The sequence below is a fragment of the Sinohyriopsis cumingii genome, chromosome 13, assembly GCF_028554795.1.
Source record: "Sinohyriopsis cumingii isolate HCF-2022 chromosome 13, ASM2855479v2, whole genome shotgun sequence".
Lineage (NCBI taxonomy): Eukaryota > Metazoa > Mollusca > Bivalvia > Unionida > Unionidae > Sinohyriopsis > Sinohyriopsis cumingii.
The window spans coordinates 8,251,753-8,279,010 of NC_142973.1; the positions used below are offsets into that span (position 1 = coordinate 8,251,753).

A 27,258-nucleotide genomic window follows, 5' to 3' on the forward strand; every position below is an offset into this window, starting at 1 on the left:
TGTGAGGCCTATAACAAAGATAAACATAGTCCCAGTCTGATATATTAGTTACTTAAGTTATTCAAAATGTTGTTCTTCTTTGACAGATGCTAAACAAAACATAAGAACAGAGTGGGAGAAGAGAAATTTGGTAATAATAACAATAGGTAAGTATTACATAATTAAAGTTAAATTAACCCCCACTACATTTAATAGCAGTAATATATTACCTGCTATTCCTGAATAGAGGGAGGCTGATGTCCCTTTAACTGTCTGTCAGAAAAAACACATCTTTTGTTGTCGGTAAGGTGCTTTAGTTCAAACTGGAGAATGATCTGAAAGCTGTAGTGGGTTTATACTATCAGGCCTAATGCCCTATGTGACATATCAGGCCTAATGCCCTATGTGACATATCAGGCCTAATGCCCTGTGTGACATATCAGGCCTAATGCCCTGTGTGACATATCAGGCCTAATGCCCTGTGTGACATATCAGGCCTAATGCCCTATGTGACATATCAGGCCTAATGCCCTATGTGACATATCAGGCCTAATGCCCTATGTGACATATCAGGCCTAATGCCCTATGTGACATATCAGGCCTAACGCCCTATGTGACATATCAGGCCTAATGCCCTATGTGACATAGGCCTAATGCCCTGTGTGACATATCAGGCCTAATGCCCTGTGTGACATATCAGGCCTAATGCCCTGTGTGACATATCAGGCCTAATGCCTTATGTGACATATCAGGCCTAATGCCCTGTGTGACATATCAGGTCTAATGCCCTATGTGACATCAAATAAAGGTAGAACAAAGAGAAGGTGAAGTGACTGCCAGATAATGGCTCTTTGGACATTCTCCAGGGAAGACTAATATGAAAGACTCAATATACAGTGATAGCCCTAACCTCTAGAGCTGAACCATTTCTAAGGATCAACAAGTTAATGTTCTGGAGCAAGGCCTGACAGTTTTGTTTAATTTCCATCCATCTGTCAATAGATGGTAAAATATCTTGCTTTGGTTTAAAGTGAAATAATACCATAATATATCCATACTGTTTGGAAGAAAATATTAATTATCTCGAGATAAAAGAAAATATTTCAGCCCAAAAGAAAATCACAGCCCCACCCACCCCATCCATGACCAGTACCTTATAGTAAATGAATCTGATATGTGTATGTTAACTACTGTAAATGGTGTAATTTATCAATTGTAAGTGAAGTGGGAGGATTGAGCTTACACTATAAAGCTGATGATATGCTCATAAACAATGGAACACACACACCAGAAAGCAGAGGGGTGATTTGTTCCTGTTTCAAGGAGCTGTCACTACCACCAACTTGTCAGAAATTATGAGAATGACCTTGCCCTGAAGACATGCATCCTGTGGATCACACTGGCTACTGAGAGTGCCCAAGCCCAGCAACAGACAGGTTGCCCAGCCATGGGTACTAGCTTCCCTTCACACAGTCATGTCATGTAGGGGTTGTTCCAGGGGAATTCTTCTTGTGAGCCAATCTTGGTTGTGCCACAGACCCAGGAATGATACTATCACATTCTTTACACTGACCCTGTAATCGAGCAGCAGTGACAAAGGGCAGCTCAGCAAGGATGCATACAGAGGCAACCCAGTGGTATTAGGTCCACTGCTGCATTGAATAATCCAAGGAGGTGCACAAATTCCATGGCTATAATTAATTTCTTGATGGAAATGGACTTGGTGAGCTCAACGATTTGAACAACCTGAAGATGTGGAAGACACAAAAAATTGTGGTAGGTGAGAAATTTCCATACCCAAATGGACAAACCAATGTGATGGACAATGATCGCACTTTTCCCAATTGGCCAGAAAGTTGAGATGATTTACAAGGGGTAGGAGATTGTTTCTTCCCTTAAGTTTATGTTACTTCCTTTAAGTTTAACTTAACTTACCATGTATCTGGTGCATTTTATCCAAGTACGCTGCAATCTAAGTAGATAAGGTCATAAGGAACAAAGAGATGACAAAGTTGATTAGTTTTGTAAAGGCCTAAGAACTAATACTCAAATCATATAGGTATAATGGTACCAACTGTAGGACCCCAGGTGGGTGGAGCTTAAGGTGTAGGGAACATTGAATTCAGAAATAAACAACACTAGCTATGATTGGTGCATTATGTAAGAATTGTACTTTCTGTTAGGCTTTAAAAAAAAGTTAAGCCTCTTGGCAACATGTGAGATTATGTTAATTTAAATCTAAATCATATTTTGTATTTTTTATGATTTTTTTAAAAATGTGGCACACATGGCTGAAAATGTGTCAGTTGTGACTAGATAACTCTTACCCCTATCTAGTTCCAGCAGAGTTATCTCTCTTAAATGCAACGGAGTGCCTGGTTTTGTCCATGTCAAATTGACAATCTAAGATTGTTCTCTATGACAGTGTGTGTCATGCATGCTGAGGCAGGATAGAAAGCATATTTATTTCACAAAACATTAGCATTGAGGTATATGGAAAAACAATTGGTACCATGATATGAAAAGGGAGACTGTAGAACTGATAAAGACCTGCATGGAAACCAGAAATATTTTTTAAGGATGGGTGAATTTTAATGTAAAAATATACATCTGTCATGTCTTGCCATCTCCATTTTTAATTTTGGTTGAAGTAAAAACTGATTTAGTTGATGATCAGCCTGGGTAAACCAATGGGCTTCCCAGTGAAAAAAAAATATTGAGTAGAACCCTGGATATTGTAGATTCCAAATGATGTTCACCTCCTGCTTCTCAATAAGCATCCTTATTACCTGCTGTAAAAGTGTCCTTCACCCATGAATGGGTAGGACAAAATGGATGTGACTGGTGTGATGAGATCTGGAGCCTCTCTGAAACAATCTGGATTGCCCACTCACTTTGTGGATGAAGATCGATCAAGCACTTAGGAAGTGCAAGAGTCTGACACCCACTGCAAGGCTGTCCATAGGTGGTTGTCTCCTATTCCCTTTATAAGATTGCCTCTGAGAATGATTAGCAGGTTGTCTCCATATGTAGGTTTGAGACAGAGGCTGGTTTTGGAAGTATACAGCAAATGGTCCTGTATCCCTTCATTTCTGCTCGTTCGATCTTTGAGGATGGGTCAGAGAAGGCTTGTAAGGCAGAATTGCAGTTCCCAAGCTGCCTGCTTCAACATGACCTCTAACTGAATACCAAAAGTCAACAGAAAGGAGTGGTCTGCAGGGCCAGGGCAAATTGTAGCCTGAGTAACGGCAGCTGTAAACATGCATCCAGTTGCATAAGGTATAGGTCAGCGGAAGAAGTCAAAGCATTCGCTATTGAATGGTGGGTTGCCCTGTTGATCACCTTAGCTGTTCTGGCCGCTGACTCCCGTGTATGCTCATTGCCACACTTCCATACAACCTTGAAGATCACCAAAGATGTCAAATCTGACAGCAAAGATGTGGCTGTTATTATTGTTTTGGTGAGAAACAAGTTACGAGATTCTTCAATGATGCAAACGTCTTGCTTTTAACATATTTTGTCATTATTTTATTTTGAAATGACAAGATAAAGAAAAGAATTTATATCCGACTGCATTAACAAACACCACATTACATGACAAAATAAATAGGAAGTGAGTGAACAAGATGAACTACAATACATTCTGTTAGAATGTTGCTGTGTAGAATCATGCAGCCAGAGATCGCAGAGATCAAGTCCACATAAGCAATTAAATTGAACAATGTATATTTATTAATAGAAAAAAACTTATAAACTTGTACCACTTGGTGTGAGCAAGGGGAAGTTTTTGTTTTCTCTCACTTTTGTGAGGTGGTGCAAGGAATATTTTATATTCCGATGTGATCAAGAAGCATATTCGAAGGAGAAGTGTACAAATAAAGATCTGCACAAATAACTTTACAAGTAGTACACCTCAATAAATCATGCTGAAAATTGCCATCACCTTGGAAGCAACTGTTGCAGAAACTTACCAAGTTTGGATGTGAAACAAAAAGTGTACATGATTGGATAAGCAAAATAGGCCACAATGACATTTGGTATTATGGTGTAAGAAAGCACAAATATATATACCGTATTTACCGCATATGTTGGGACATGATAAAATAATTATTTTTTTTCCTGTCCCAGAACTTATGGTGAAACATTTTTTCACTTTGGTCATATGTCCCAAGACTTAAGAAACGAAATAAAATTGCATTGCATTTGTGCTTCCCCCCACCCCACTGCACGTTGCAATAAAATAGATAAATAAAACGTTAAACTGATAATAAAAAGAAAGAAACTAACCTTGTGTTATCATTTATTCCTTTTTTCAAACATGAGCATTTAAGAATAAAATATTTCCACGAAATCCATAAGCGTAGGATTCCATACTGTAGTGTGTATCAATTATGTCCGATACCACACACCACGTTGTTGACATGAACGTTGAGAAGCAATTGTGTGTGGTTGTGCTCCAAAGTTTGAACATGTTATCTGACTGAAAACTGGAGCCAACAAAATCGCAAACAAGAGGGAAATAGCCAACCAATATCTTGAAGACGCCATTCATGCATGATACGGTGTTGGATGCAAAATAATAAAGATTGAATTATATCCAGGTCTACTGTATGACAGTATGTCGCAAATAAAAATGATCATTTGAAAACACATTCACTTAAGTGTAATTGACAATCTTTTCACCAGCTTGGGTTACAAAATTATCCTTACTATTTACCCGCAGACGTCAATGATCCTGTGTATTAATTGTAACCACAGATGCCAAACACATAGAACATATAAGACCTGGTGGAGAATATACACTACTGGCAGCAGTCAGTTAACTCCTTCTATGAACCTACCGACAGGACATCAAAGAATAAAAGGTGATTTTTATTACAAAGCAAGCCGATCTCAGAAGCCGACTTTGATTACTTTTTTTTTGTTGTGGTAAAGGATATCAGTACAAAGGTTATTTTATTGCAAAGCAAGCCGACATCGGAAGTTGACTAGATTTTGTGAAGTGAGCCGATTTTTTAATATTTTTTTTGTTGTTTAATATACAAAGACGGCCGAGATATGGAAGCAAACTTGGGTTCCTTTTCAATTATATTCACGGGAATTTTAAAAATAAATTGAAACAATGGAACAAATTTTGACGCAATATAGTGCTTTGTGCACAGATGTCGATGAATTCGCAAACGAGAGGGAAATAATCAACCGATATATTGAAGACAACTGCCATTCACGCATGGTATGGTGTTAGGTTCAAAATAGCCAAGAATAATTTTTATCCAGGTCTACTGTATGACAGTATCTCGCAACCAAAAAAAAAAAATCATGACTTAAAATTCTTTTCGCCGGCGCGGGTTACAAAAGTATCATTACTATTTATCCGCAAACATCAGTGCACCTTTTTAATAATTACTACAAAAAATACCAAGCACATAGAAGCCCTGGTGGTAAATAAACACAGCTGGCAGCCAACAGTAAACTTCTTTGAACTTACCGACAGGCCATCAAAGACAAAGGTTATTTTTATCATAAAGCAAGCCGACTTTGGACTCGGAAGCCGAATTTTTTTTAAAGGATATCAATACAAAGATTATTTTATTGCAAAGCAAGCTGACCTCAGAAGCCGACTTGGATTCTTTTACGTGTGCCGATTTTTTATATTTTAGCTTCGAATAAACAAAGACGGCCGAGATATGGAAGCTAACTTGGGTTTCTTTTCACCAGTATTCATGACATTTTTTAACATAAAGTGAAACAATGGAATAGTTTTTAAAGTTTACAATATAATGCTTCGTGCGCGAACATCGATGACCCAGCATCATCCTGAAGATTTGGAGCAAAATAAAATCACGTGATGAATAGATCATTTCGCCGACAATATGATCATTAACATGGATAAAACTCATGTGTACTTTGATCGCATTCCTGGATGGACTGACTATAAGATGAGCGTCAAAAGTGTGAGAATTAGCAAGACTAGTGCAGATTTGAAAACATCTGACTTTTGTCCTTGCAGTTTCCGCTTTAGGTGGTGTGTTGTCTCTAACATTTTTTCACGGTACGAGAAAGCTAAACATATATTCATGTACCAAAATAATAGATCGTACGTGTGCAGGAGAAGGGTTGTGTTGATGAGATGCTGCAGTAAGTGGATTGAAGAGTTTTATGTCAAGTATACAGTTTTATATTTTTTAAAATAAAATTTCAGTTGGAGTGCAATTTCCGACATGTAATTTTCGAATGATTTAAATGGTGTCCCACAACTTACGACTCGAAAAAAATGATGTGTCCCAGAACATACAGTGCACAAAAAAATTACTTTTAAAATTAATTTATGGTGTCCCAACAAATACGGTGTCCCAACATATACGGTAAATACGGTACACAGACCCAGACATAAAAGGTGGATATAATTACTGGAGCGTGCAAGGTAGGACAAAAACAAATAGGGAATGTCAAGTTTAATTAAATACTCGTATGTATTTAAAATAAGATTCTGTTTTTCTAAATCAACACATTTTAATCCTCAACAACTACACTTTAGATAGCATTAAAATATATTCCTCTTTTAAACTACATGACACAGGTCTATGTACATAAACAAATTTTTTTAAATTCACTGCCGATGACAAAATTGTTGCAAAAATATTAGCTATACCAATAACACCATGGGAATGAGTAGAGCTAACAGTTCTTGAAAAGAGTAGATGTGATGATCAACATGATTACAATCTCTGGCACAATGGTGTAAACTTGTCAAGATGTTTGGCACAATGGTGTAAACTTGTCAAGATGTTTAGGACAAATGTATCAAAAAAAAAACAAGGTCAAATCATTGCCACCACAATGCACAAGTATTTCTCATAAAAGAAGCTAAATTTACCATGCTGTAGTGCTGACTGGCTGTCCAAAAAGTGGAATCTGAACCGTCTGACTGCCATCAATATTATTTTTAAATAGCTGAACTGGATGAATCCCCTGAAGGTTACTGCTGGAACTTGGGGTATAGGGGTGAGTGCACACCAAAGGCAGCTCAAAGCTGGCACTTGTTTCCACTTCGTTCTCATAACGTCTCTTCATGGTGGAGTTCCAGTGATTCTTTATAGCATTATCAGTTCTTAAAAAGATAAAACACTATATCATGGAATGCCAACAACATTCTACATTCAGGCATATTCATACAATATCTTAATATTCTTTACAGTTAAGAGACAATTTAGCAAGGTATATCTGGCATTCAGCACAGTGTTCCTTACCTTTTACAGAGAACTGTAACTTGAATTAAGAAAATATTTAGTGGACATGAGAAATTATGTAAAAAAAATCTGCTCTCCTGAAAATCTTAGGATGATTTGCAGTTTTGCAAAGGAATATGTGTACTTAACACATTGACATGTGCTTGCATATAACACAAAACGATTTTATTCGAAATTTTTTCCAAAAAGTTGAATTTCCCTAAATATCTTTTCACATCATCCCATTTGGCCACATGATACGTGTCAAACATATGATTAAAGGATCAAAAATATAATTTTATTTCTCTTATTCAAACTTAATTTTTGACAATAAACTGTTTTGTAAGAAAATTAAATTATATTGTCTTGAAAAATGAAAATATGTTAATAAAATTAAATCCTTGACATGATTACTCAGGAATTTCCATAATTACTTAATGATGGACACTATTGAAGTACCAGTACAATGAAAAAGTACCCTGGTGCATACCACAGGAAATAACACAGTAGTAAACCGATAATAAAGTACACCTCTAGTCCTAAAACAGACACTGGGACAAGTAGCTTACAAAAACTACTTTTGACCTTGTTAATGATTTGTAGTTTGTTTTGCTTACAAACATATTAACACTTGGTGAATCTTGTCATTTTTGCCTCAAATCGGGGTAGAAAACATTTTATGGGTTACTTCTGAATACATCTAAATACATCTGCCTCCAAGCGATTTTGATTTAGCCAGATGTCTAGTTGTACTGAAGACATTATTTTCAATTGGCTATTTAGCTCAAATGTGCAGAAGGGTAAAACTTTTTTTTCCCTACTGGACCATCATTTCATTGTCCTGACCCCATTTTTACTTCAAATCTCAAACTTATCCTACTTGTTGCAAAGGTTGACCTGTTAGTAAACAGTTTTCACTGGTCTGCTTTAGATCTCAGGCCAAAATGTCTGAAATCCAAACAAAAACTCTGGTTCATGCAACCGTTAAGTTTTGGCCCAAACAAAATCAGGTCTCAAAAATGATGTTTTCCTGCTGTATTTTGTACTGAGAGTCGAAAATAATTTGGTATCAATGTAGAGCCACATCTGTCTACTTTTCTAACATACCACCCACTTTGGTGTATTATAAATAATGACAACAGTACCAGCTCCAAAGTATGGTATGACCTCATGGCACGCAGGGCTAATGAGTTAACCAAAAGTAATTTTTAAAGAAATATGTCTTAATCACAAGTTTACTGATCCAGTCTAATTCTAGCTTCATAATGAACATTTCATGGAATATCTCAATGATAACTTTATTGCTGGTGGAGTGTTGAAGAAACTTACATACTGTCAAAAACTGCTCTGGTGGCCTAGTGGTTAAAGCGTCCACCTTGGATGCGGGAAGTCACAGGTTCAATCCCCGGCCAAGTCATATCAAAGACTTACAAAAATGGTACTAACAGCTGCCTCGCTTGGCGCTCAGCATTAAGAGGCTAGTGTTAGGACTAGCTGGCCTAATGTCAGGATAATGTGACTGGGTGGGACATCATGCTACATGTCTGCGACAAGATGCCCCAGTGCTAGACATCAATATAAACTGTCACACTGCAGACAGTGTAGTGATATGACTGAAAATTTTTTAAAGCTACATTAAAAATCCAAACACACACACACACACAGAGTCAATGAAAGTTAATAATAGTACTTCCGTCACCATTCCAAAACAAAACAAAACAAAACCCACTCAAGCAAAGCACAAGCTGCTTGCAATTCATAAATGACAAACATAAAAAATGAACCCTGGCAAGTCAAGTTCAGATTATGACTTATATTTTGGCACATGCAGTTGCTAACTCTTGTGATTGATTTTCAACAGAGATCTCAGTTTGTGCCTTAAACATCCTAATTTACCACAAGCCTCCATGAATGAACATTAAGACTATACCAAAGTTTATCACTGAATTACACAAAGAAGCAATTAAATGGTTAAGATCTAGCCTGGACATTACACTTTGAGCCTGCACTGTAACTTACCTTCCTGGCAAATACTTAGCTATCTCAGACCATCTGTACTTACCTTCCTGGCAAATACTTGGCTATCTCAGCCCATCTGTTGCCAAATCTCTTGTGGAGTTCATAAATGAGCTGATCCTCTTCTTCTGACCAGGCACACTTCTTTATTTCTGGATTTAGATGATTGTGCCACCTAAAAACACATTGCACAAATAAATTATTCAAGTCATTTTCAAGATCTAAAGTAAATAATTACATGCATGTTCAGGGATCATGTACTCGGAGTGACCCACCTTTCTCTACACTGTTTTCCAGTCCTTCCCTTCAAGTACTTTGAAATAATGGTCCACTTCTTTGGTCCAAACTGTTGGACAAGTTTCAGAACCTTTTCGTCTTCCTGTTGAATCGAATATAGAGTAGGAAAATTATAACAGAAGAACAAAATTAAAACTAAAAATATTTCTTATTGTAAACACATTGAAATTTATCATCATTGTTTTGCTTTGGTGGGTTTTTAAAAACAAAATTCTGTGAGCGGGTGATAGTAACATAAAATACTAATAACTGTGTTGGAAACTGAAATTTCAATTCAACAACAAGTATTTTTGACTTTAAAAAGTCACAAGACCTGTGCAGTACTACACTGTCAAGAAGGAATGTAAAAATAAATATTTAATTTGCATATGTATTCTGTTGGAACTTTTTATTCAGGATATATTTTTTAAATGTACATTTTTAAGCATTTCATTTTTCAATATGGACATCAGAGTAAAAACACAAGACTTGGTAACACACTGCTGAGGAAAGAGAAGGAAAAAACGTTTTTTTACATCATGTAACTTAAATGCTGTTAATGGGACATGACAGAATGCCCCTAAGAGGTTAGCTATTTGTATTTTCTGCAGCATGCTTGAGTCCACATGTACAAATATCGTTTTAAAATTACTCCTAGATCAATCTTCACCCACTTGGGATTTATTCCTGGCATGAAATTTTGCCCAAACAGTTATTATTTTGTAAGCAGCTGTAAAGATATACAGCCTAAATTATTTGGGAAGGTACGAAAATATACTTTAGTGTACTGTATGGTTTTAAACAACCATATATAGGATGTTAGCATATAACAAGTTATCATCCAAAAATTAAAAGTACAAGCAAAAACTATTTTGAGCAACAGTGGCCTTTACCTTGGAACTACTTACCTCCAAACCCACAGAGTTCTTCCTAAGACCAAACATGTATTGGGGAGGGAAGAGGGGACAAATATTTGCACTCATGTAAAATTTACCTGCTATTAATGCGCTGCTTTCCTTTCCCAAGATGTCCAGTCGCCAATCCAAGCGAAATACTCCCTACTCCAATTAGTAAATAGAGGCCCAGAATGACCATAATCTCAGTTTGATTCCTTAGTAACAATCAACATACGGAATATCTTCATCTTTTGACTCGGATTAATACAGGACATTAGAGTAGGAAGGAGGTAATCACTGCAGTAGTAGCAGGTAACTATTACATAATCAAATGTGTCCCCTCACCAATACATTATAATAGCAGTAATACAGTAACTGCTAATAATGCACTGTTAAATTTACCAGTTAGAACAGAGGCTGATGGCCTCAACAAAAGAAAAAACTGGTATGAACTTACCCTTACTGTAGGAGCATTTCCTACAGAAGAATTATAAATCGCTTGGCCATGTGTTCTGCTTTCACAATTAGACACAAAAAATAAGTGCTTTTGCTCTGATGTGCTGACGATGAAACGGCAGAGTGAGATCAAAAGATAGCGCTCACCTGACGACATCCAAGGAGGAGTGAATCAAGCAATCCCTAACCCCATGGGCTTTAATTCTCATGAAATACTGCAATAAGGGACTTATAAACCATTTTGATAGTGAAGACCATCCACCTAGAAATAGTAGTCGTCGATGTATCAGAGGAACCCTTTATAGCAAGATAGAAACAATACAGACCTTTCCTTCTCCTTTTAAAGTAAAAGAATAAACCACCTTAATGTCCTAATTGGTCAAACAAGGCTATCTTGATCATTCCAACACTGAGAATCTTAACAGAACAAGGGCTACTGAAGGTAGTCAATTATTAGCCAGAAAACTGGGTCTGGGAAAACTAAACCATGGTTGCCACTAAGCAATAAACAATCCTTTTCCACCAACTAGGCATGGATTTCACTTCTCCACACTGATGCAAAGGTGAGCAGAACAACAGTCTTAATCAAAAGACTCTCTAATGAAGTTTCACTCAGGTTCATAAAGGGTTTTTGATAACGGCTAAAGAAAACAAAAAAGGTTCCACATAGACATTAACGAGCGAGATACCAGTTTTTCTGAAGTTCAAAATACCTGATGAGCTCAGAAAGATGAGGATCCAAACCCATAAAGAACTTAATGTTTAAGAAAGGATTGCCTTATAACCCTAAATGTAGATACAGAACATTATTTTTTTTAATGAAAACAAATTTTGCAATTAAAGTTAAAGAGTTAAAGCTTAGATCAACACATTTCATACTGCAACAATTGATGAAGATTCTCCATTTGGTATTGATAACATTAGAAGTTGATTGCCTCCTAGTCTTGCGCAGTTTCTAAGAAGCAGGAACTGGCGAAGGTATAAATGTAGTCTCCCTAGGGGAACTAGGTCCAAAACCATGATCTAAGCCCAGGAGTAGTAAAGGCAAGACAAGAAAGGTATACTGGCTGATATGAGGGCAAACATCTGAGTAATCTAGTTTGGGGGAACACTACCCCCTCCCCCCATTAGTGAATGAAATTCCTAAGCAGGATCAGATCTGACTTCTGTAAGTTAGGAATCAGATCCAAGCAAGTCATCCTCGACCAACAGGAACAAGTCCCTCAGGAGAGTATCTCTAATGATGCTGTGCATCAACCAGTCATCAAAATACTGGAAGATAGGGAGCCCTAAAGTTCTCAAGTTAATTGCTATTACCCACATCACGCCACTAAAGGTTCTGTGGCAGAGTTGTGTCCAAATGGATGAGTCAGAAATTAAAATACACCATAGTTGAGGCTTTACCTGGTGGGAAAATGGGGATATAAAGATATGCATCTTGCAGACCTATGGTGACCAAAGTTATATGGCTTTTATGGCATTCCTGACTGAGGCATTAGTCATCATTTTTAAGTGTTTTTCCCAAAGGAATTTATTTAAGGCTGAAAGTCTGAAGACTCAAAACTTTCTGCCTTTTTTCAATGCCAAAAAAGATCTGAGAACCTGGACTTTGGTCATTTGTCATCTGCCACCCTCTCAAATGAGCCTTCTGTAGAAGGGTGTGCAACTCTTAGATGAACCAGTCTGGACTAGATAAAAGAAAACAGGATCCATGACAGGGAAGGAGGTTCCTGGAAATGAAGCCATTAACTTTTCTTCAAAAATGGAAAGGACCCACACATTGTCTATGAAGATTTGGCAATGATACTGAATGTCAGATCAGTACCATTTTCATTTAGGACCAAACAGACATAACCTGAAATTCTTTTTAATGATATGACTATCCATTCAGAATTAGTAGCAAGATCAAGATTTTCAAGCTGCTTGCCATGGTGGCTATACTCAGACATGATTTTCGTCTTCCACAAAAAAGCTGAAAGCCTGAAAGGGGGGCTCTCCCCCAACTGGGTCTCAAGGGGCAGCGCCCCTGATCCAGGTGTCCAAAGGCCCCCGACCAAAAATGCATTTTACAGTCATGAAAAGCTGTTCCTGGTGCAACGTATGATCATAATATATAACAAAATAATCATTTGAAAAACTAACAAACTTACCAAAAACTTTCAACTTGAATAATTTCACAATATTTATTGTCACATGAATTTGTACTCCAATAATATTGGTGCTTAAGTTATTTCAAGTGCATGTTAGTGTTCACATCGTAATTAAGTTAATAATTTGGCAATGTCTGCTGCCAACATATACACTTCTCTCTTTTCATAACAAATCTGTAAAATAAACACCCAAGTACATCACCTATATACAAATAATCCCCATACATTCACTTGTCTTTTTCTCCACTGGACACAACCTGTTGATATGCCAGTTGAACTCTTTTTGTGGCTTTGTCAAAGATTTCTTTTGCCTTCTTTTTTGTCACCACTGATTTTGTTGGCTCAATGTGGAATCGTTCTTTTCATTCTCAATAAGAGCCTTTTTCCTTTCAAGCTCCAGCTTGTATTGGCAACATGCAGTGCACATATTCTGACAGAGGGCTACATCTGTACTCTCATGCAAAAAAATTATGAGCTTAAAATTTTCTATATGCAGCTTATTTTGTAGGTGCTGTTCCAGACTCTTCCAACCACAACTTCCGTGATTTATATCTTTATTGCAGAGGTCACAAAATGCAAGTTCTTATAAATAGACCAACTAAATTTCCGTTGATTTTTCGCTCCAGCCATTCCCATTTCCATACGTTTTTTAAACCTTTATCTAACTTCTCGTGTCATGGTCTCTCAACAACTCGGGACGCCATTTTTTGCAAGCACGCTTCTTCTTTCCATTGCCATCAGTTTCCTTTACACGAAGATTCACTGGATGAATTTAAACTTTTGACCAATCAGAATACTCTTTATGAGAGTCGTGGGAAAACTAATATATGGAACGAATACGTTACAATGGTCGTTGTGGAATGGGACCAAACAGACTGTTTTAAAAAACCGGATTGGAGATGATTTAAAAAAAAACGGACTATATCAAGAAAAATCAGATTCAAGTCGGGAGAAAAGCAGAATTCCGCTTTAAAACGGAGAAAAATCATGTCTGTATACTGGACATTGGATCGACATGTTCATTCGGTACCATTATCAGAAGTGTTTTACTTAAATTCCATGTTGTTTGACTATCTCTTCAAGAGGAGTAGCAAAATAAGTTTTTTCATGTTATTTTCAAGCTGTTCCATTTTCATCTCAGACAAAATAGATCATAGGATGAATGTGTGTAAAGTCTCATAGCAAACCTTCATGTAGCTTGAGAGTAAAAGTGATAACAAACTTTTCCTAATGTATGGATAGAGGTAAGAAGATGAACAAGAGACCATCCCAAAAGCTTGACTGGTCCAAGACTCAAACAACGCAAGAAAAACAATGTTTGACCACGAAAACAAATTGGTTAAAGGCAACAACAAAGATAAAATTCATTGATCATCCTGATTCATGTGCATTTCCTTCATAGTCCAAGGTAAAACAGAACGATATTCCGTAAGTTAGCTCTAAAGATTCAGACAAGGATATCTTGACCCTGAAACTGCCAAAAGGAGAAGGGAATATTTAGCTTGGATTAGGGACTTGGCATCCCCAAAAGGGAAAGCAATGCAGCATTAGTAATTAGGGTATTAATGTTATTAAAGTAATAATTTGTTTTTTCATTCTGGTGTGTAGAACTTAAGCTATTATCCCAAATTGAGACATAAAGAAAATTGTATAACAGCAACCTTGACCTTGGAGTCGCTGACCCCAAAATTCAAAAGGATTCTTCACTATGCTCCAGGAAACACATGTAACATGTAACAAGTTGTGTTGAAATCTCTTTGCTAGAACTTAAGTTAGCATCTAAAAAAAAAAACAGATGCCTGTACAATCACTTCTTTAATGCAACAGGTTCAGAGAAACTGAGACAAAAGCCAAAATTAAATGCAGATGTATATGAATATGAAATATACGAAAAATAATAACAATGCTGTCAGAAAAGTAAGATATGTCATGCCTATACTTTGTAAGGAAGAAGTGTTATGAATTTGGATTAAAATTTGGTTAATAAACTATTATAATTTAATGAGGTCATCTTTTCAATACCAAATGATCTGCCAAAATCTTCAATTTCTAATACTAAATGATCTGATGATCTGTCAAAATTTTCCATTTCCAATACTAAATGATCTGCCAAAATCTTCAATTTCCAATATACCTTCTATATTGCAGGTATACAAAATTTATATTTCACTTTTGAAAACTTGTCTGCCACAGGAAATACACTCTACCTCTTTGGTCCAGGGTCCCTTAATCAGGTCAGGATTGAGCACTTTGTGCCAACGATGCTGACACTGAATATCAGTCCTATCAGGAAAGTAGCTGGCTATTCTCTTCCAGTCATAGTTACGAACATAGGCTACAACATGTCTTAACTTCTCATCCTGAAATGGAAGGTTTAACTAATTTGTCAATAATAGTAAACAGGAAATGGAAGGTTTAACTAATTTGTCAATAATAGTAAACAGGAAATGGATGGTTTAACTAATTTGTCAATAATAGTAAACAGGAAATGGAAGGTTTAACTAGTTTGTTAATAATAGTAAACAGGAAATGGAAGGTTTAACTAATTTGTTAATGATAGTATACAGATATTACACACATAGAGTCAAACCCATATAAAGAATGTTCTGTTGACCACACAAAAGCAATCTTTATTAGTCTGATAAATAAGCACCCAAAGCCTATACTGATACTGATGGGTGGTTTTGGGGTCTGATGTCACCTACTGATTTCAGATGCTTTGATCATGTGACTCATCTTGAGTGTCCCTAGATTCAGCCAACCAAAACTTTCAAATGAGAACAAGCAAACAGACGTATTGGGCTGGCTGCTGTGTCTCATGAACATCAGTATGTAGACACAAATTTAGCAATGGTCACATGGGGTAGGGGTTTGTGTTATTCCATGTGGATTTACAAATTATCAAATGTACAATTTGATCCAGAAATAATCTGTACATGCTGCTAAATGAACCCATGAGCTAACCATAACTCAAGAACTGCAAGAATTAACGGTGTCTAAAATGCACACTAGTGTGTCGCAGACACATTTGCTTGCACCATTTGTGTCATGTAACTGTCAATCAGCATCAGTACAGATCTGGGGCTGATTTAGCAGACTTGATCTTTATATACATGTGGACATTGATATACAGATGTGAGTCATGCAAGTGGATTTGAAAGAAATGGAGGAGACAGACACAAAGAAGGAGGGGAAGAGACAGACGCAGACAGAGAGGCATGTAGAAAGAAAATATGTAGCCAAAATGAGTTAAGGTAGAAGGTGAAGAAATGCACATTATACAAAACTGTATTTAAATATATTGGCAATGTGCAAAATATTAAACAAGAGATGATAACAAGGATCAAGTCTCCCTCTATTTTGAACAAGATGGCTGATTACAAAGATTGTGAAAGACTTTTTATCATGGGTGCACACGAGTAATTATTGGCTGACAGCTACACTCTGGTAGAACACTGTTTTATGAAAATGGTCTTGGGACAGTGCTCCACCTTTGTAGAAGTTGTCAAAGGAATGTTTTATGTACCTCTTACCCCCATATAATAAGTACAATTGGAGGATTTGTTAGATTCAAAGGAACACTTGCAGTTTGGGGTAGGAAAATGTCCCATCTGTTGTGACTCACATTTTCCCCCAAAAAAGTTGCTATATAAATTGCATTTGGGTTTTCAACTGGAATTCTCAGTTCATTTTTTCAAAATTACACTTTTGCCATTGGACACTTGTAACAGAGGAACCAACAAGCACCAAGTGTTCACCTATGCAATCTGTACAGTCCTTCCAACAATGATTATAGTTATCTGTACAGTCCTTCCATCAATGATTATTGTTATCTGTATAGTCCTTCCAATAATAATAATTATAGTCATTTGTATAGTCCTTCCAATAATGATTATGGTCATCTTGGCAAGCTAGGCAGTCATTGTCGTCCAGGTTGCTAATGGCATTAAGAATACCAGTCTGCATGATTTTTCAATAAAACTACAGCTTTTAGTAAATTTAACAGAACCTCTTCTTTTGTCCAACGTCCTCGGTTGATTAGCTTTCTGGGTTGGATACCAGTCACATGGTCCTGTTCTATACTATCTGCATCATCAGTTTCATCATCACTGCTGTATGACTGCTTGCTACTAATGGTGAAGCTGAAAATATTTAAATGATATATATCATATTACTGAAGTGAAGAAACTGCATTCTATAATAACTTTCCCAAGCTGACATTGGCATCATCTTCTGATGGTATTATTTTATGATTCTTTACAATGGTCACTGCCTTCAGTACTGTGTAACATATACTTAAGTCAAGTCTTTATCTGGGAGAGAAGATTTAACTTTCTAAGGGTGTAAATGCAGGAAAACAATTGTCTTGCTCTGATTTGTAGGACTCTATGCCATTCTTTTTCCTACATGAAACAAATATATCCTGTGATGAATGAAAGAAATAATACCAAGGTCAGAAAGAACAACCTAGCCGCACAAATTAAATGACCAGTCCCTTACAATACACATGCAATAAAAACTTAACTGTCCTAGTTGTGTACATGTACATTCAGCCTCATGAATGGACCATTATTTGAGTGTGTGTGTGTGATTTGGATTTTTAAAATGGCCTTTAAAAACATCAGTCATATCGCTACAATGTCTGCAGTGTGGCAGTTTATAGTGATGTCTAGCAGTGAGGCATCATGTCGCAGACATACAGCATGATGTCCCACCCAGTCACATTATCCTGACACTAGGCTGACCAGTCCTAACACTAACCTCTTAATGCTGAGCGCCAAGCGAGGCAGCTGTTAGTACCATATTTATAAGTTTTTGGCATGACTCAGCCGGGGATCGAACCCATGACCTCCCGCATCCGAGGACCATTATGTGGACATTTAATTGTAAATCGGTATTTTTGGGGGAGGGGTGTAAAAACAGATAAGACTGTCATGAGGAATTTAAGTGTCCTTACCTCAGAGGATAACCTTTCATATTTAAGGATAAAGAAGACAATGAAAACTCTTCTAAATTTACCAAGTATTCATGTCTTTCAAAATTATTTATTGGGTCCAGGTATATGATCAAAACAGATCTCTTGATTCTTGACATCAGTCTTTCCATAGGTAGTATCTATTCATTGGCTGTTCAACTGTCAATCATCAATGTCATCCTGCCCATCTACAGTGCAGTTGCAATCAGCATGTCTGCCAAGGCATGGCAGTGATATTTTGGTATTTATTGCTCAATTGTGGAGTGTAACTGTCAAAATCAATGCGGGGGTCAACATAGGGAGGGGACCTTGCAAAAGGGCCTTACCAAAGTGCATTAACTGCAGGGGACAACATAAACCTCAATCCCCTGATGCAATCAGAGAGGTCAAAATCATAGATCTGATGAACAGCCAACCTATGCCCTATCATGCAGCTAAAAAAACGTCACTCAGCTACCTGCCCTCAACCAAGAAGCACAATTAAAAAAAAAACAGTAACCCAAAATACAGACAAAAATTTCCAATCCAAACAAAACCAAAGACCAAACCCACAAAAACCTAGGACAAAACCAACAGCACCATCCAAACAGGTTAAAGATAAGCATACTCACCCCCCCCAAACAAATATAGTTGTTGTTGTTGTTGGGTTTAATGCCATTTTTCAGCACACAATAGGATATATATGGCGGCCAGTATTAATGGTGGAGGAAGAACCCGAGAAAACCCCAGAAAGAACCACCGACCCACGAGAAGCTACTGGCAAGCTTTCTCACATACCCACATTGGCCGAATCTTAGACTCGAACCGCCGCAGACAGAGGTGAGATGGCAGTGATCCATAACGAAGAGCACTTTAGACCACTCGGGGCCCCCAAACAGATATAAAAAAAATCAAACATAAATAAGGGAAATACAGCAGCGTCCCTAATTGAACAGATTATTCAAGAAATAATTACAGTAACTATTAACAGCCTATTTCCAAACAAACATATCATAGAGCTATATTTAGGCCAAATCAAACAAATACTATCTAAAATACCCTAACCCCCCACAAAATAACCAGATACCATTATGAACAGTACAACTAAAAATAATCTAATAATATGGCAATGGAACTGTAGAGGTATCACAAATAATATTAATGAATTAAAAATTAAATTACAAGACCAAGTTCCAAAGCCAGATATCATTTGTATACAGGAAAGTAAGATCACAGAAAAAAACCAAGCAACTACCCCAACTCCAAGGTTACTGTAAAAATCATAATCATAAGCTGGGAGGGGGCCCAGTAATTTTTATCTTTGAGTCCAGGAATATTTGTCGGAACAAATGTTTAACATGGTCTCCAGCTGATAAAGGTAGATTGTGTTCAACAAGAAAACTCACAAACAATGCTTCACCATTCATAGTTTGCAGGTCTTCCGTCGAGAGCTGAAATCTGCTGTGAGTTCTTAATTTTCCCAACCTCTATGCGCTTTTTGCTACCAATGTGCTTCCTCACATCATCTCTGCCACCATGCCAAATGCTAAAATTTGTGGCACACTGCATACAAAAAGTATGGTATATATCGGTGTTTGATGGCTGAATTTTTGACAAATTTTTTGTATATTCCAAAGTAAACTTTACTTTTTGTGCAATACATTTCTTTTTCTGTGTTGGTGGAGACATTTTTAAGATGCGGTGTCAAATGGTGTCATTTTTCAGCACACGATAGGCTATACATGGCAGCCAGTATTAATGGTGGAGGAAGAACCTGGGAAATCCCCAGAAAGAACCACCAACCCTCGAGAAGCTACTGGCAAGCTTTCTCACATACCCACATTGGCCAAATCAGAGACTCGAATCTACGCAGACAGAGGTGAGATGGCAGTGATCCGTAACGAAGAGCACTTTAGACCACTTGGCCACTCTGGGCCCCGAAAAAAATGGAAAAAACTGCATGACCTATTTTTTCATTTGATATTTCAGTGTTGATTAAAATTTCCATTTTTGACGATAAAATGAGCGATACATCAAAGTTTCAGTTACCAATTTTGATCGCGATATTCTCCAAGTTAAAAAAATTCCGATCAATTTTTGGGGTATTTTCTGATTTAAAAAATGGGATACACACCTGACCCCACGTTATAAGCGGGTTTGCGAGTTATCAAGGCATGGTGTAAATCTTTAACCAAATGGCAGTTAATTTACTGCCTGTCATAAAATGTGTACTATCATCGTTTCGTTGTACTTCGTCCTAGAACACATTTATCCAACAAGCAAGAAGGCTAATGATTCATCTTCTTTCTAATAAGTTATACTTTAACTTTAAGATCTTTCTTTTATTGCAGCAAAGTTAAAAATCAACAAAATCTACAATGACCCCCCTGACTTTGTAATCCAAATAACATGTTTATCTCGGCAAGTTTACAAATTTCATTGTTGTGAAAGAATGTCTTGGGTTATAATGTGTACTACATATATCATGCAGCGAACAAGGGCAGATTTTAAAAAATTCTTAAACCCTGTCACGAAAGGACTTTTCACTTTTGCAGTCATTGCAATCAGGTGATCAGAAGTCACACCAGAAATCCTAATGGATGTGCCGTATTCCAGTCAAGGGAATTATTTTCTCTATTTTTTATTAAAGTTATATCCACAGTTACCTTTTTTGTGTTTTGCTTCTTTCACTTTCTTCACTAATGATTCTTAGTGCACAACGTTTTAATCTGGAGCTCACCTTCTAGTGCAACAAGCATTGAGGTTAAACATCTAGATGACAACTTGCTGAGCTCAATGGAAATCACATAAGAGCTCATGAGATCAGGGAAAGCTACTCTGTCATAGCATTGCCTATGCTAGTCTGGTTCCTTGTTTCTTATGTTCCCTGCATTGCACTCTACTATATGAATAGAGGAGTGCAAGGCAGTGAGCAAAGCGGGGAACCAGTCAATGCCTATGTTTAAAGTATACACGATGCTATCCCTCGTCCAATGCATTGGATATTAAATAAATCCTGATTGCATTATGCAAATCCTTTGTATCAACTCCAGCGTGCACCCTTGATGCACAAATGTGCGTAAAGGGAAACACTGCAACAGAACTAGGAAACCACCCATCATTAACAACGATGAAAAGATCATAAACAGTATTTACACAGGAAAAACTAAACTTGCCTGCAGCTTTGGGCGGTAGATAGGACCCAAACCCATTAACTCTGTTTCCACTGCCAGGTTCCAGAAGACCTAACACATATTTAACAACTGCCAAAAGCTAAGGAAAGAAAGATCGAAACTAAAAAATGAACAAAATAAGATTGGTTCCCCTAATACATGCCCAAATTTTTAATGAATACCAACCCAAACTTTAACTCTACATACATAAACATAATTAATTTTATACATGAATCAGGGCTAGCAAATAAAATATAAACCTAACCATTAATGAAAAATAGAAAACAAAATAAGATCAGAAGTCTTAACATGTCATAGAGACTTGAATACTCAGAAAAGACATCTGTCTTAATTAAAACAAATAAATATACCACTAAGTAAGTAAATAAATACCAATTACCATACAATTAGAACTAGGAGACAGGTTAACAAACTAAAATTAGGACAAATAAGATCAGATGTCTTTGACACATTAAAGAGACCTGAATACTTGGCAAAAATATGTTTTAACAAAATATATTTAGCTTGAAATTAAAATAAATTCACCCAAAAGCTAGGAAAATAAACAAAAGATAAATCTCAACCAGCAGTTAATTGGGGCAGAGTAAGACCAGATATCTTATCATAAATATGTGCAACTAGAAACATAAATAAGGGAAGAAAAAAAAAGATGAAAAAACACACATACACAGAAAGATTTGTAGGGGGGAGCAGGGTGTCAACCTACTGGTGAGAGGCTAAGCCTTGCAAGTCCCTCTGACATGGTTATCGCCTGTGCGCATGCCCGGACCAACCACCAGGGGGGATAAGAGGCTGCTTTTCCAAACTCCCCAAATGTATTTTAAAAAAAAAAAAAAATCTTTTAAACCTAGTTCTTCCTTATACCCCACCTTCTTCTCTAACAACTACCAACATCCCTGCATGTGCACAAGGCTGCAATCAAAATAGAAAACACCCAGCTCATATGACCCCAAATTTAATCCAACATACAAGGTTGTCTTAAAGTCCAAAGACCATCAGGACCAGCCACACAAGGTGGCAATCTATCTCAATAAAGCTGTCACCCTAGGTACCTCTCTTCGTCTTAACTCTAAAACAAAAAAAAACAGCACAGAGGTTTTATTCCAAACTGTGTATGATAATAAAGTTAGAGCAAAATACCATGGGGTATGGGAACACCAACCTGTGAACTTGGACCTGACCTTTCCACCCTCTCGTTCCTTGCCTCAGCTGGACATCAAAATCAATCAGCGTGCAGTGCACACCCTTTGCACTACCTACACAAGTATGAGTGTAATTGGTCTATTCCCACTCATACACACCATAGGCTGCTCGGTAGATAATGACTGAAAAATTCAGTGTATGCTGGGTCTACTCTTAGTCCCACTGCCTGATGGCTTCAATTAAACAACGCTCCTTGAGTACATAAAAGCCTGGGGGAAGTGGCTCAAATTCCTTTCCCCAGAAGTAATTAAACTATGAAACAAGTGTGTGTGTTACTGTCGAGGAAAGTGAAAGGGATCCAGTTCCCCACCATGACAAGTGGGGTTTTCCAAAACTCACGAACTCTAATGTAAGTCATTATGTTTTCAAAATTAAAGTTTCCATCTTTTTTATTTATTGCAGAATCAGTGCATAGTGTCAGTTGTAATTTACACTCAAAGGACAAAATACACACAGATCTAGCACATTTGTATTTTATCAAATAAAAATGTCAGAAACTGACCTTGAGCTCTCATTTTTTAAAAAAATGGAATTGTCTATTTTGTGTCAAAGCGGGGTTACAAAGTAGTAAAATGACTGCTTCATGTAGTTTTCATTTTGCTGCAATGTTTGACTTGTTACTTCTGCTGGAATTGTTACATGCATATGAATTCACAAATTCAAGGCACAATGACATTTCCATAAAGCTTGAATGAAATACCGATTCATTTTTTGTGGAATTCAGTTGTCAAAAGCATTAAGATAAAGCTGTAAATACATTAAAAAAATGCATAATGGATTCACATGATTAGCCAATATGCAGAATTGGACAAAATGGTACATTATAGTTAGGCTGCTACATCTACAAAAACTACCATCTCTTTAACACTGTACTTCCTGCTGACTTCTTTTTTCCAAATTAATAAAGATTCTGAATAGACACAAAGTTCGGTTCTGAAATGTTTAAGGTCTGAATGGATTAAATAATCCTCAGATTGTAACTGTGTCTGGTAAATACTTTTGATGATAGGTATGGTACAATTCATAATGGACTGGAGGCAGTCAATAAAGTCATAATGTCTGTTATGTGTTTTTAAAATGAAAAGCTTAAATTTCTTTGTGCTCTATTTAAAAGGTTAATTTCTTTATATATATATATAAAAAAAAAACTCATTACCAATGAAACTGAGACACAATATATTTAACAGCACATAAATGGCATCATACAATCATACAAAGCTATTTAGCATGTCATGTATTTTCACCTTTGACTGTTCACAGAATGGACATACATTAAAAATTTATCAAATTTAAATGGGAACAATCTTTCCATTGTGGTGCCTTTGGACATTCAGACACTAATAACTGTACAAAATAAACAAATAAACCGATTCATCTTTCCTTGACGAAAGAGACGCCGTTGCACCGTCATGCGTCAATGACGCTTTGCTGTAGATCTGCAAAAAACAAGTGCACGCGATTTGTTACGTCGCAACGACAACGACTGCCTGGGCGACACTCACGCGCAATTGTCTCGGCAAAACTCTAATTCCTCAAAGAAATGGTACGCAGTGTGCTGTCAATTAAAACCAGTGATCACAAAACACTACCCATCCTGTTCCTAAATTATTTGATCACTTTCAAACACATACGCACGATGTTACACACCTGTCCCTCATAAAAAGAAAATACAGGATACACAAGCCAATACAATCGAAATAAAAAGGAAAATCATTGGACATCAACAATCCTGTGTCATGAATGGCAGTGGTCAACATGTGAAATATTTCCTTTTACAAACCTTTCAATCGGCAAATCAGACATTCCGATCCCAAATAACGTGATTTTTTGATACTTCCATAACAAAATATTTCAATCGGTCCTTTTAATTTTGTGACATTAACTGTAATATGAATAAGAAAAACAATGAATTTGCTGACTGGGGAATGGCGGACAACTAAATTGCGCGCTACAAAGAGAAAGCCGCCCTTTGATTGGCTATACGGTGGATACAGGAAGTGACGACAGTTAGTACATTAACGGTGTAACGGTGTATTCCTAACACGACTGACAAACGTTAGACAATTTTTAACACATAGGTCTGTCAAATCCCCACATCATAATGTTCTTTTTAAAATTATATTTCATCACTTTCTCTCTAATTCCAGATATGTAGTTACTGTCGTTTATGACGCTTGTGCACCAAGTAGGGAAATACAGCTTTGAGCGAGATGTAACTTTCCAAGTTAATGCATATCCTTTTGTTTTTATTTCCTTGATACCAATCCCCACACCTAAAACAAAAGATACTCCAATTCAAATCAGCTTTGATCCTGCCTGATCTCACCTAAACCCTTTGACAACAAATATTATCCATATACAAGTGTCACCAAACCTCTCACACCCAAAATAAACGACAGCAACATCAACCAGTGCCGGGCTACTCCAGTTGTATGAGCGTGTAGGAACAAACACGAGATTTTCTCTACACTGCTATTATTTTATAAAGACAATCATGTTAACTAGATAAAGGTCCAACACCAAATGAACGTAATGGCGAGATTATAAAATAATAATGTACAACACAAGCATTCTGTAACTAACTGGACCTAGACTACCCTGAGTTTGTAGAAGTCCAGACACCAATTACCCATGGCTGTGCATCATTAACTGATCCTGTTAGATGATCCGCGGGTAATATTCAAAGGGTCGGGCTGCACCTAATGTCAGATCAAAGCCACCCACTCGCCCCACTCCCAAAATATTATTAACGTAAATAACCATCACAGCCAATAACAGGGCCGACAAGAGGCGGGGGATAACGGGGCAGAACAACACTTTTTAATTTTATAAAAGATTATTTTTTTTAAAAACAAGAACTAGGATATACCCGGTGTTTCTAACCCCATGGCCCGTGATCGCTCTCAGCGGTTCTGCCCACTAAACATGTAGTACTAACCGATAATAATTAAAAGGGAAAATTTGTAAAATTGTGGGACAGGTGTATAAAATAATATACGAAGATAATACATCTAAAACCCTTAAGACCGCGATTCTAATCTATAACACCTAAAACTAGATGTTAAAGTCAAAACTAAGTAATAGCTAAATTCAAACCATTACAAAATTATTTTGTTATGACGAAAAATTCAGCTTTTAGGAAAGATCGTGAAGTCTAAAGATGTGGTGCCATCTTCTTTACGATTTACCAAAGTCCGAAACCGACGAAACAGAAGTAAATAACTCTGATGCAGAAATATTCCGGGTAAAGGGGAAAAAAGAATAGGCCTTGATTTGAACCTAAGCACAAGTCTAGAATCCGATAATCTCTTCTGCGTTTTCTTTGGGATTTGGGCTGGCTTTAAAAACACTTTTAACACATTACTGGCTATATCATATCGACGAAAGGGGAACAAAAACTCAATCTGGTAGGTTGAAATTTAAGTTTCGTTGGGAATAACATGTATGTCTTCTCCTTCTTATAAACATAAAAGGAATGACTTAAAGAATTTAAGTCTATATCAAAAGTTCCTCTCAAACTCATATTGTGATATCTGGAAGCTTTAATCTACACAATATTTACTGGTACAGGAGGAGTTCAAAGAAAGAAGCATTTTTATAAAGACTGATTCGACCCCCTCCCACGCCCCAATCATCGGTTCTGTCCCACAGACACCATACGTATTTGTTAACCTCCCCCACTCCGGGTATTTGTGGACCCCTTCTGCATCAGGAATTAAGAACCGATCCAGGTAAGCATAGGAAGATTAGCCTTTACGATAAGACAGACTGAAACAATTTTATAAATTAATTGAAGCAATTCTAGCAGAAACAGATGTGGAGGGGCTGACAAATTGCATGCTAAATTCAAGTGTACCAGAATCAACCATAAAATCAAACCCAAACTAAGCAACATATCAGAGGCAAATCCATTAGTTATACAAATTCCCAAATGGAATCTATATTCTCTTAGAGTAGTAATATGGGCCGCTACTGCTCCCTATGGGTTTTCCATGTTTAAGAGGGTAGAACATTGATAATGGTTAACATGATTTTAACACGGGGAAAATGTATGGTCGAAAGAGTCGAAAGTTTATAGCCTCAAGGTGTCGAAAGGTTATGGCGGCATATCAGAGTGATAATGTTAATAGTGTATTTAACTTGTGTGATACCCTATAGCTCATATGGTAAATGTGATATTAACGTGTTGACCTTTACATTTCATTTCCATGTTGATAAATGTAAGACCCCTATTGGAAATGTAACGTTAAAACTTTTAAATGCTATCCAACACACGCCTTTTCGATTACTATCAAACACACCACTTTCTGACTGTTACCCAGCACCCACTTTTTGATATACTATGCAGCACCAGCTTAGACACATTACCCACGATTTAATTTTCGAACTCCTACGTAACCAGCATCATGTGCAGGGTTGTAGTAGATGCTAGATAAAAGTGTCTACATGATAGGGTTAACTGTGGTTGTTGTTGCTCCTCAATAAGTGACCTACTATTCGATATTGCTCATATATTCCTGTGGTATTGGTTTGGACGAAGTTTGACGTGATCGCCGTGCAATAGGAGTAGGAGCCGTTTGTTCTTGTCACCGCCGATCATCTTGACTTCCCCACCCATTTCAAAACAAAATATAATACCTTTGACTTTGTCACCAGGAAATTTCATCAGTAGACGTCGGAACACTTTATGGTATTCAATGGTGACAGGTTTGTTCAGTTTGGTCGGGACTTTGTCAAATGCTGCATTGACTCTGTCAATAATTGCGTCCACCAGATGTTGACCGCTAAAATAATTTAATTTAAACTCATAGATGTACAGTGTATGAGTAGTGTCGCGTACTGCTCGATTCGCACTGAATGTTTATGTTGTTTACTGGCAATTATGGCTTGTTGCACTGCTTTTTC

General features: G+C 37.0%; 1 protein-coding gene across 1 annotated transcript in view; it reads right to left on the reverse strand.

Annotated features, from left to right (window-relative positions):
* Positions 1-24,275, reverse strand: part of LOC149784914 (myb-related protein A-like) — an 85,444-nt gene extending 61,169 nt beyond the window's left edge. Inside the window, exons 1-6 of the mRNA XM_089978507.1 lie at positions 24,134-24,275; positions 17,012-17,144; positions 15,210-15,362; positions 9,500-9,603; positions 9,271-9,399; positions 6,857-7,090 (exon numbers count right to left, since the gene is read on the reverse strand). Of these exons, the coding sequence (XP_089834633.1) occupies positions 6,857-7,090; positions 9,271-9,399; positions 9,500-9,603; positions 15,210-15,362; positions 17,012-17,144; positions 24,134-24,156 (776 nt within the window). The 5' untranslated portion in view covers positions 24,157-24,275. The remainder of the gene's footprint in view (positions 1-6,856; positions 7,091-9,270; positions 9,400-9,499; positions 9,604-15,209; positions 15,363-17,011; positions 17,145-24,133) is intronic.
* Positions 24,276-27,258: the final 2,983 nt, after the last annotated feature.